Raw genomic sequence first — 12,346 nt, 5'->3', positions numbered from 1 at the left:
TTTATTCTTATGTGACTGGGGAGCGAACTGACCTTGTGCAATCTCGTAAATTGTGAGATGTGCGCAGACGCGAAAGTATTGATTTTTTCCAGGCAACGAATGTCGACGACCTTGATATAACCTAAAGAGTAAACTTGATATAACCTTGAAATTGAATTCGACAATGAAAAACGTGATGACAAATTGAATTTATTTGAATATTATTTACAATCAACGCTAATTATTATAGTAACAGAACATAACCTTCTGCGACAGTATTGGATTTCCAACCTGCGTGACGTTTTGCTAGTTGTCTTTCAATTGCATATCCGAGAATAATCGAAAACCTGAACTTTAATGAATAGGTGTACTTTAATGACATGCATTAAAGAACTGCTACCAGGTGTATTATTACTCATTTCGGCATGGTCAAGCATAAATTACAATTAACTGGGGTTTACAAATGAAAATGCAATAGCTGTCCAGATTTTTACATAAACAGACTGGAAGAGCATTCCAAATAAGATACAATGAGCACAATAAAGCAATAACTAAATCATACCTCACATCACATTACATAAAACATATTCCTAACAGTAATCACAACTACAATAACATAAAAACAGATATGGAAATATTACACATGACACCAAAAAGTCCACAGTTAAACATAATATTAGAACAATATGAATTATACAAGCACACAATAACATACCCACAACATATACTTAATACACGATTACAATTCAATACACATACATTACTCTATCTCATAATATACGACATACAAACAACCCTCCCCCTCCATAAGAGCAGCACACCCCCACCACTGATTGAAGGAATCGTCAGAAATCAAGACCAACTGGAGCTGCTGTAGTTCGAAGGACACTGATAATGACACCACACTGGTGTTGAAACAGGTCCAGCTGTCATTAAGGTACTATATTACTTTTTTTTTTTTTTTTAATGTTTAACACTTTTAACGTTTTAACTTAAGAAAATGTTATAGTTTTAATATAAGTGCTAAAGTAAACAAAAATAATGCTAAACATTAATACCTAATAAATTTTTGTGCTACACTGGTATAGTTGATGTAATTTTTCAGAACTGTATTAAATCTGTGGCCCTAAGCAAGTTGCTATGACATTAAAATGTATTCATACCCAAATGAGGCGAGAGACAGAAGGTTAGCAGTGACCCTTGGGTTAGGATTCAGTTTCTTCTTATAACCAGTGTTCATTTTGAAACTTTACTGTGATCATCAGTCATACTATATCACAATGAAACCAACTCCATTATCCTGTAAGCAAAAGGACAACGTAATGAAAGAGAAACAGATTTCACTTGCTATTTATTTAATGATAAAGTCTTCTACTTGGCCTTGCTACTGGCTCTACAATTCGAGCAAGCAAACAAATCCGTGTTACAATATTATGCAATTCTATAACTCGAGAATACAAATAAATAATTGTTACATAATATGTTGCAATTGCGACAAGACAATCTAGGCTACTACACAAAATCGCAGAAAACTGGAAAGCAAACTTGTACTTCACATTAGGCTTATATATAACGAAATGAAATAATGTTTTTCATTTTCTCAAGACACGGACACACGCACATGCGCACAGAGAGAGAAAGAGAGAGATATGAATCCATTTATTTTGGAAGGGCATCAATCACTATCTAATTTATATCATATTAAAAATAAATAAATCATTAATACATTACAGATTGTCTAAATATCACGTAGGCCTACATTATTAAGAAATAGAGAAAAATACAAATACTTTTTTAATTCTCTTAATATAGTGTTTTTGTTGCTTTCCTAAAATTTATATCAATTGATTGATGCCCTTTCAAATATATATAATATATAAAGTATTGTGGAACAATTGGTAAAATTCTTGATTTACTCAAAACAACTCTCATACACATTTTAAATAAAACTAAAAATTACAACATTATGTGCAATGTTTCATACAGTAGTCATATTTCGCCACACTATGTAATGAATTGAAATAACATAAATGATGCTTTAATGGTACTTTTATCTATTTCTTGTAGTAAAGCTATAAAAGCAAAGTATAGTGTTCTTGTTGCTTTCCTACAATTTAAATCAATTGATTGATGTCCTTTCAAATATATATAATATATAAAGTATTGTGGAACAATTGGTAAAATTCTTCATTTACTCAAAACAACTCTCATACACATTTTGAATAAAACTAAAAATTACAACATTATGTGCAATGTTTCATAAGGTACTCATATTTCACCACACTATGTAATGAATTGAAATAACGTAAATGATGCTTTAATGGCACTTTTATCTATTTCTTGTAGTAAAGCTATAAAAGCAAAGTATTCTGATGGTATGTTAGTTAGTTAGTTAGTGGGGTTTAAAAGGGCGCGTCAGTATCTATGGCTATTTGCGCCCTTATCTAAAATTCTTTACAGAACATAGACTATACAATAATCAGAATGCTTAAAGAACTAAAAAACGTTGTCACGATTAAAACGAGGTATACAAATGCAGTTTCAACAGGGTGTTGCATAAAACATTATAAAAATCTCAGACCTTAATTAGTATTTAAAAAGAGACAAAATAACAATACAAATGCTACCATAAATAAATTATCTGGCGTATTTCTAAAATACTCGGATGTAAAAGGTTCGAATGTCAAGTTTGTTAAAAAACTTATATACTAAATAACAAGTGTAACCTCTGGATGTAAAGGGTCCTGAGGATAATTAAAACGGGTCAAAAACTAAATCACCCTGTCAAGTCCAGTACTCGATAAAAATCTCAGGACTGCATTTGTACAATTAAAATAATTTCCAAGAGCGTCACGAAGAGTCGGCCGAATTCCATATTGCCGATGGACACGGTCATACTTTCTACAATGCAATAAAAAATGTTCCACTGTAAGTGGAACATGGCATAGATCACACTCCGGTTGAAGCTCGCCACGTAGCAGATGGCCATGTGTCAGATAACAGTGGCCAATCCTCAACCGGGTGAGTGAAACTTCTTCGTGTCGTGACGCTCTTGTGGACGAATCCCAAACTCGAACAGTATTCTTTATTCTTCGTAATTTGTTTTCCTCTTGTGCAGACCATTCTCCTTCCCATTGCCACCATATTCTACATTTCATATAATTTTGTAAGTCTTGCCACCTCTCGCGCCAATATACCAGAGTGCCATTTGTGGCACCATCTTTGGCTGCAGCATCTGCGGCCTCATTCCCATGAATTCCGACATGGCCAGGAATCCACACTACTCCAATCTCGCAATCAGAGCTTAGGAGTGTGTGGAACAGCTGCTGAGTTCTTAACACAAGGGGATCCTCTGAATAGAGAGACTGCAAAGACTGAATGGCACTTAAAGAGTCGGAGCAGATTAGATATCTGCCCCGAGGTTCTCGAATTAAAAACAATAAAACTCTGTAAAAACCATATAATTCTGCAGTAAAAACACTGGTATATTCGCTCAGTTTATATTTAAATATCTATCCATTTGCAACGAAGGAGCAACCAACACAATCATTAACTCGGGATCCGTCAGTAAAAACTAAAGAATAATCTGGATATCAGGATAAAAGTTCACTAAAACGAAGTCTATAAACAAAAGCTGGTGTAAAATTCTTAAAACTTTGGCTCAGGCTTACATCAAACATGGGGTGTCGCATAATCCACGGTGGAGTGGTGGTGTATTCTAGTGTGCGAACGGATGGTAGATGGACGTCGAGTTCAAAGAGCAGTTCACGGAATCGCACACCTGCTGGACGAGGTCTCCGTGGATTTTCACTGTATCGGCCGTAAAGAGACGAATGATGGAAAGAGTTGAAAGAATTGTGCTCAGGCTGCGAGCGGAGTTTAACCGCATATGAGCACAACAGGACATTACGTCGCCGATACAGTGATGGTTCCCCCGCTTCACAATACAGGCTCGCTATTCGACTAGTTCGGAAGGCACCTGTAGCGAGTTGTATCCCATGATGATGGATAGTATCTAAGAAACGTAGCTTAGATTTATTTGCTGAGCCATAGATAAAACAGCCATAATCCAGCTTTGAACGGATAAGAGCACGATATAGACGTAAAAGCACTATGCGGTCTGCACCCCAGCGAACCCCTGACAAAAGGCGTAAAATGTTTAAAGATTTTTCACAACGCCTTCTCAAATCACGGATATGCGCCTCCCACGTTAATTTATAATCAAAGATAAGGCCCAAAAACCTCGCAGTGTCTGTATATTGCAACTCCACTCCATTAAGACGCAGTTCAGGATGTGGATGGAGTCCACGATGGTTGTAAAAGTGGACACACTGCGTCTTTTGAGTGGAGAATTTAAAGCCATTGCGAAGAGACCACTCCGATAGCACATTGATGACCAGTTGCAACTGTCGACCGATAGATGGAAGGTATCGGGAACTGTAATATAGACTGAAGTCATCAACGTACAAGAGAGAAGATACTCGGTTACCTACACAGTGGGCAATGCCATTGATCGCAATGCAGAAAAGAAGAACACTTAATACAGACCCCTGCGGAACGCCATTTTCTTGAAGATGTTCGTTAGAAAGTGTGGTGCCTACTCGAACTCGGAAATACCGCTCTGCCATGAACTTCGCAATAAACGTTGGCAGACTGCCACGAAGTCCCCAGTCATGCAGGGTTTGCAGAATTCCATAACGCTAAGTGGTATCGTAAGCCTTTTCTAGATCAAAGAAGACTGCCACAAGATGTTCCTTCTTGAGGAAAGCATCTCTAATGGCGGTCTCCAGCCGTACAAGATGGTCTGCGGCGGATCTGTGCTTACAAAAACCACACTGGATATTAGATAATCAGTTTCCCGATTCGAGTACCCACATCAGCCGTTTGCTTATCATCTTTTCCATAACCTTGCATACACAGCTGGTGAGACAGATTGGCCTGTAATTGCCAGGTAAAGAAGGGTCCTTTCCCGGTTTCTGGACTGGAATTACAATGGCAGAACGCCAAGCAGATGGAAATACACCCTCAGTCCAGATTCTATTGTACATAGACAGAAGAAAGGATTTTCCAGCTGGTGGAAGATGACGAAGCATGCGGTTATGGATGTTATCAGGGCCAGGGGAGGTGTCAGGGGATGTGTCTAGTGCCGCCTCCAGCTCCTCGGATGTGAACGGTGCATTGTAGTCTTCAGTGTTGTCAGATTGAAAATTTAGGTTTCGTTTTTCTGCAGTATCTTTGATTTTCAGAAATTCCGGGTCATAATTATTTGGGCTGCTTATTTGTGAAAATGTGGTAGCAAATATTTCAGCAATGTCTATTGGACTGGTGGTCGTTACTCCATTGTTTAGAAGGCCCGGAATTACAGAACTACGTTTCCCCATTATTCGACGGACTTTATCCCATATGGTGTTAGCTGGGACGTTGTGTTTCAATGAACTGATGTAGTTTGTCCAGGACGTCTTCTTAGCATCGCACACAATGCGACGAGCTTTGGCTCGAAGACGTTTAAACTGGACAAAATATTCTTGGGTCGGATGGCGCTCAAATTGGCGTAAAGCACGTTTGCGGTCACGGATTGCATCTCTGCAGGCATCCGTCCACCAGAGGACAGAGAAGCGTTTTGGCCTGCAGGACGACCGGGGGATAGATAATTTCGCTGACTTTATAACCACATTTGAGAAATCATCTACTAGGGAGTCCACACTTTCATGTCCGTTATCATCGAATGATATGGACTCCGAAAATCCGACCCAGTCCGCCTTTTTAAGAACCCAGTTTGGAGATCGAGATTCCGCCGGACGTAAAGCGGACATACGCATTCGAATGGGATAGTGGTCACTACCATGTAGGTCGTGAATCACAGACCATTCGAAATGCGTCGACAAAACTGAGCTACAAATGGAGATATCTATCATGGAGTATGTACCGTAAGCTAAGGAGAGATGTGTAGCTTCCCCTGAATTCAGGGTAACAAGATTTAGACGGGTACATACCTCTGCTATTTTATTTCCTCTGTCATCATCGGAATTTGAGCCCCATGAGTGGTGGGATGCATTGAAATCCCCCACTACCAGATATGGAGCAGGTACCTGCGAGAAAATGTCTTCAATGTCATGCACTGTGAAAGGTGTGTCTGGGGGTATATATAGAGACTATTGAGAACTGGATGGAAGGTAGAGTGACTCGAGTGGCTATGCATTGATGTGGGCTGTTGATGTTGATAACAGAGGAAAATATACTTTGGCGGAATAGGAGGGCAGAACCTCCGTTGGCACGAATACCGGCAAGGTGATCGTACTGGTGAACGTAGTATCCCGAGATACTTAGGGAGTTTTCGGGCCGAATGTGTGTCTCCTGGAGACATAAAATAGCAGGGTTTTCATGATAGATCAATTGCTGTAGTTCTGTATATCTGCTGCGTACACCGTTCACATTCCACTGTACAATATCAGTCATCAAGAGGAGCTATATCATGTTGGTGGCTTAACAGGGGATCTTCTCTTCTTTTCCTTTCTATGGGAAGATGCTTTTGCCTGCGACTGCTTTGTCTTCGACTCTGGCGACTCACTTGCAGTTCGTCGCACTCCTGATCGCGATCTTGATCGAGGACGTGATCGAGAACGTGATCTCGACCTGCCACCCGAACTAGGAGTGCGACGTTCTGGTGTTCTACTAGGCCTACAATCCTTCTCTGCTGTCACAGCAATAATTTTCTTAGGGACGTAAGGCCTGATGTCAAGTCCACAAGTGTCGTCTGACTCAGCAGTCTGAGTAGCGGCGTCTACATATGTCTGGGTTGCGATCTCAATTCGCTTCCCAGGTACGTTTGTAAGAGGTGGCGTTTGTGTGGTGGCATCGATTCTCTCTGTTGCTCTCTGCAGTACAGACGCATATGACTTTTCAGTTGCCTTCTTTTCTTTATCTAAAATACGCTTACGTGCCTCAAAGAAGCTAATATTTTCCCGGACTCGAAGCTCTTAAATCGTCTTTTCCAGCATATACTTTGGGCAGTTTTTAGAATTAGAAGCGTGGTCCCCAGAACAGTTCACACAGTGCTCGGCGCCGGTACATGGGGAATCCCCATTGTCAGCACCACCGCACTTTGCACAGATGATATTGTTTGTGCAACGTTTTTGCGTATGTCCGAACTGTTGGCACCTAAAGCACCGCATTGGGTTCGGCACATACGCACGCACAGGAACACGCTCGTAGCCGACAAAGATATGTTCTGGTAAAAGAGACGTCTCAAAGGTCAGAAAGACTGTTCTTAGGGGTTCAGTCCGTCCGTCCCACTTCCATAGTAAACGGTAAGCCTTGGACACAGACTTTTCCGCCAGCTCTAGTTGGATCTCTTCATCTGATAGACCATCTAGAGAATCTGTATGCACAACTCCTCGCGTGGTGTTGAGCGAGGAGTGACGTTCGACTCTGATGGGGTATGACCCAAGCAACTTTGCTTTCAACAGCGTCTCACTCTGTTTTGCAGATGCAGTCTCAACGAGGAGACTACCGTTACGGAGCCGAGTTGCATTTCTGACCTTGCCAACGAGTCCATCGAGCGCATGTCTCACATAGAATGGACTAAAGTTTTTCATGGTTTTTTCCGTTCCATCCAAGGTGATACTGATGAACTTCGGAGGCGGCACTTAAACTGTTACTCTCTCAGGGTCCAAATCCATTGCACTGTTCAGCATATGACCATCAGTCGCATTGTCTTTTCCTATCTTCTGTTTTTTGGGTTGTTTCTCTAATGGAGGGGAAGAAGAGCGCGAAGACATTTTGAACTGGCCCCCCCCTACGGAACCGTCGGCGTCAGCCTGCCACCGGGGGGGCGAAAGAAAAAGACACCAAGATATTCTTCGCGGTCTGTGCCGGCCGTGGCGACCCCCCCCACAGCCCGATCCCAAGCAACCCACTTCACGCAAGTTACCCTTCAAACTGGACATTACATACCTAACGGCAAGTTCTGCACCAGAGGCGTGTCGCAGCTTTATGCCCCTACCACGGGAATAACCGCCCGTGGCTCCCCACTCTACACTGAATACAAGTGTCAGACCACTCGGCTAACTCCGACCCACCTCCCAAAGCCGGAGCAATCCGAGACCGCACGCAGCTTCAGGGGACTTGTGGTTGATTACACTGCGACACCCATAAGTCAGCGGTAAAATGTCGGGGCAATATATTCGCCCCGGCGAGCAGAGTCGGTCACCGGGACGTTTAAATCGCCCCGGGCCCCCATAGGGGCTCTACGTGAGTGTACTTGACATCTGGTCCGGGCTCGGCACCTAAACTTGCATATAGGGGCAGTATGAAGGGTCCACTATTGCTTCGTTGCTGGGCGCCCTGTCGGGCTGCACAAGTTGGAAGTCGTGCTCGAAACCGTGGGACAGGACCACGGAAATAGGAAAGATCCCCGCTGGTGAGACGGGAGTTGTAAGCCTAAGATACTAAACCTAATAATGTATATAAAAAACTAGAAGAGGAAGAAGAATGTGATCTAGCAAGGCATCCATAACAAATCAATCCCGTCATTGTGGCGGACGTGTCAAAACAAACGGCGGGGATGGAGAGGTGAAAATAGCTGTGATGATGTGGTGGGCGTTCCGCATGCAATGGTGGCCGGCGAGGAGAAATACAGCGATGAAAAAGATGAGAGAATGAAAAGGGCTGGGTGGTGATAAGGCGATTAATGTCCGAAAAGAAAAGCACGAGAGCCACCATTGCATCCCCCGGTCACCAACTTGGCGGAACCCACCTCGACCGGTCTGATGATATGTATAAAACATATATACCAACAACTCCGCAGAAATACATGTTTTCATCATTCAATAGGATGCCGAAAAAGTGGTTTTGGGCATGCTGTGTGCAACGATTTTTCCTTTACTTGTGAGCGGATTTGGTTCATATTCAGTATCTACCAATCATTTTATCTGGGAATGATGTATATTAAATATAATTTTTAGTAAAAGAAATTAATGAATCTTTTGTCTATTTGAAAACAGCACATAATATCAGATGATTTTCTTCTGATCTCTTTAATGTTACGCAGAATTCCCTCTGATCATAAGAAGGTAAGGGAGAGCCAGAAAGTCATCATCATCCGTAGTAGAAGTTTCTGACATCATCTCCTTCTTCATCTTTCCCTTTTCTCTCACGGCGTCAGGTCTGCCTCGATCCATCTCCATTCCTCTCTATCCCTCGCCATTCTTCTCAGTTCCCCAATTCCTTTCCCTCTTTTCCTTGCCATCATCTCAATATTATCCATATACATCGTCCTTGGTCTTCCCTTCTCTCTTCTCTCTTCCGTCATTGCCTGAATTAACTTACTATGACAAGGTTACAGTGGGTTAGATGGAGGAATAGAGAAATGACAGGAGGCCGAGGACTGTGACGAGGCTACACTTTGTTAGATGAGAAAATAGCTAAGTGACAGGAGGTCGAGGACTGTGACAAGATTGTAGTGGGTTAGATGTGGGGATACCAAAGTGACATATTATAGGTTACACTGCATAGACACTTTTTAAGTAAAACAATACAAAATAACTTATACCCTATAAATTCTTTTTAGTAGGTTATTTTACGACGCTCTCTCAACATCTTACGTTATATGGCGTCTGTATACCCTATAAATCCTCATATTTTAAACATCATGATACTAAAACATGATTTTAAGCAATATTTTCATCCAGAAGCACCATGTGTCCGTCTCGTAGATCAAAATACCGCGACAAGATAGGTACTTACCGAACATACGAGGAGAGCTTCCTTGCATAATCTATATCTACCTGGGTTTTGTTTACGCCAAGTGCTAGATTTTCCTCCGCTACGTTAGTAGTTAAATTATTCACCAGTAAATTATAAGAAACCTAATAAACCATTTTAAAAAACCATTTACACGAATCACGATCCACACATACTTATGATTACTATTATGACATTTTGGTAACCCTGTATGCAGTGTCGCCAACTCTCACTGTGTCCTATCCGCCAGATTGGTGTTACCCTCTGACGGAAATTCCGCTGTTCTGGCAACACTGCCTGTTCGTATACTGCCAACTATTGCTACCTAAAAGCCACCAAAGTCGCTAAATCTTATTCACCAGACGCACTTTCACTAAAATAGTGCCGTAACCAAAGACGTTATATAGTATACTAGACTCACACGGAGCGCTGGTGTGCTGTCCAAAATTGAAACTAGTCTGCGCATGTTTACGCCGCCATGAAATAGGTAGAAACACTATTGTCATCAATGTGACGAATCATTGTATGGCAACAAATCCCTCAAAGACATAGCGTTTTTATTGAGAAAAGACAATGGGGGTTTGGCAATTCCATCAGCAGACATCGTAAAGATTTGTAGATTATGTGAATGTTCCATTAGACAGTTGTTAAAGGAAACAAATGGCATGCCACCTACAGGTCCTGTAGGCCTAAAGATAAAGAACAGATAAACATAAATGAAATATTCCCTGAACTGCAGTAACATGTATTAGAAAACGAGTTTCCTGACAATCACATCGTAAGAATTGTATCTTTAACAGTTGAAATGTACACTAAAATTAGATGCCATCACACAGCAAGACCTTACAACGTTAATTTACATAGAACAATTGTCAGGCAGCATCTAACAAAATCCATCCTCTTCATGAATCGATGGGTATGTAACTGTATTATGTGCATTTTTTGTACTAGGCCTACTTATTAGTTACCGTTCATTTTTTCTATGTGGTTTTTATTTATTCCACTACTTTCAGGCGTTCCCAGTTCTATTTTTCATTCGGATTGTAAATGTAAATAATAACGTATGAGTATTATAACATACATTAAATTGTAATGTAATTGTTAATCTCTACGTCATCTGGCAGCATTTATCAGAAGCCATCCTTTCAAGAATTTAGAGGTAGGCCTATGTTGTTATCTTTTCATTTAAAATGGGTTTTTTGGGGTATCTATATTGTCAATTGCACATGAATTTGTTTTGCAGGCATTCCCAATATTATCTTCCATATTCCTCTGGATATGATGAAATTCCAAGTAAAGTTCTGAAAGCTTGTTCTGAAATATTATCCCCTCCGTTAAGCTATCTATGCAATTTGTCAATGCAATGTGGTATTTTTCCAGAAAGACTCAAATATTCAATAGTAAAACCAATATACAAAAAGGGAGATAAATGTACTATTGCTAATTACAGACCCATATCATTATTAACAACATTTTCAAAAGTGTTTGAGAAAGTTATGTATAATAGATTATATCATTACCTGGAGTCCAACAATATATTAGTTTTAGAACAGTTTGGATTTAGAAAACAAAAATCGACAGAGAATGCTGCTTTTAGTTTGGTGGATGAAATACTAAATTCATTAAATTCGAAACTACATGTAGGTGGGATTTTTTGTGACTTGGCTAAAGCATTTGATTGTGTAGACCATAGTATATTAGTAAAAAAATTGAAGTTTTATGGTATTAAAGATGAGATGTTGGGTTGGTTTACATCGTACTTATCAAATAGAAAACAAAAAGTAGAAGTAAATGTACCAAATAGTCATAAAGTTACTTATTCAGAATTTAGAAATATTAAACATGGTGTTCCGCAGGGGTCAATTTTAGGTCCATTGTTGTTTCTAGTTTATATTAATGATTTAGCCTTGACCATAAACAATTCATCCCATGTAATTTTATTTGCAAATGATACAAGTGTAATTATTTCAAGCAAACAATACGATCATTTTATAAACACTTCTAATACAGTGCTGAATCTAATGAATGAATGGTTCCATGCAAATAAACTAGCACTTAATGTTGATAAAACCAGTGCAGTCAAATTTAGTACACACAATAGTGCTCAGGTTTCCTACAGTATTCGATTAAATGGAACTCATCTCAAAGAATCTATAAGCACAAAGTTTCTTGGTTTAGAATTGGATAATCACTTGAACTGGAAAACGCATATAGAATGTATTACTCGTAAATTGAGCTCTGCCTGTTATGCATTAAGATCCTTATCTACTATTGGTGATATAAACTTACTTAAAATGTCATACTTAGCATATTTTCACTCTGTAATGAAATATGGATTAATATTCTGGGGTAACTCGTCTGAAGCTAAACACGTTTTTGTTTTACAAAAGAAATCTATAAGAATAATGGCCGGTGTGCATAAAAGGACCTCATGTAAAAATATTTTCCGAAACTTAGAAATCTTGACTTTACCTTGTGAATACATTCTTTCCCTAATGATGCTGTATATTAAGAACCAAGATAAATTCAGTACTAATCAAGACATTCATCATTTTAATACAAGACATAAATCAGATCTTCATCTACCCTCTGTTAGTCTAAGCTGTTTTAAAAAAGGAGTTCGCTA

At 39.9% G+C, this 12,346-nt stretch overlaps 1 protein-coding gene and 1 long non-coding RNA gene across 6 annotated transcripts in view; one reads left to right on the top strand and one right to left on the bottom strand.

Annotated features, from left to right (window-relative positions):
- The window catches only part of LOC138691057 (probable multidrug resistance-associated protein lethal(2)03659), a 160,791-nt gene that overhangs the window by 69,341 nt on the left and 79,104 nt on the right, over positions 1–12,346 (bottom strand). Inside the window, exons 1-2 of one of the 3 annotated variants that reach the window (XR_011329736.1) lie at positions 9,724–10,009; positions 1,143–1,279 (exon numbers count right to left, since the gene is read on the bottom strand). The exons of 1 other annotated variant lie outside the window; for it this stretch is intronic. Coding sequence is in view for 1 of the 2 variants with exons in the window: in XM_069812723.1 (XP_069668824.1) it covers positions 1,143–1,219 (77 nt within the window). In the remaining variant the exon portion in view is untranslated. Of the gene's footprint in view, positions 1–1,142; positions 1,280–9,723; positions 10,010–12,346 lie in introns of those variants that run through there. One more of the 3 variants, XM_069812723.1, reaches the window with a different exon arrangement.
- Positions 10,182–12,346, top strand: part of LOC138691060 (uncharacterized) — a 45,792-nt gene continuing 43,627 nt past the window's right edge. Inside the window, exons 1-2 of one of the 3 annotated variants that reach the window (XR_011329740.1) lie at positions 10,182–10,636; positions 10,734–10,879. This is a non-coding gene — a long non-coding RNA (uncharacterized lncRNA). The remainder of the gene's footprint in view (positions 10,637–10,733; positions 10,880–12,346) is intronic. The other 2 variants (XR_011329739.1, XR_011329741.1) reach the window with 2 other exon arrangements.

This window comes from Periplaneta americana, chromosome 16 (genome assembly GCF_040183065.1).
Source record: "Periplaneta americana isolate PAMFEO1 chromosome 16, P.americana_PAMFEO1_priV1, whole genome shotgun sequence".
NCBI lineage: Eukaryota > Metazoa > Arthropoda > Insecta > Blattodea > Blattidae > Periplaneta > Periplaneta americana.
The sequence above is the reverse complement of the archived record's forward strand: the minus strand, read 5'-3'. Positions and strand labels throughout refer to the sequence as shown.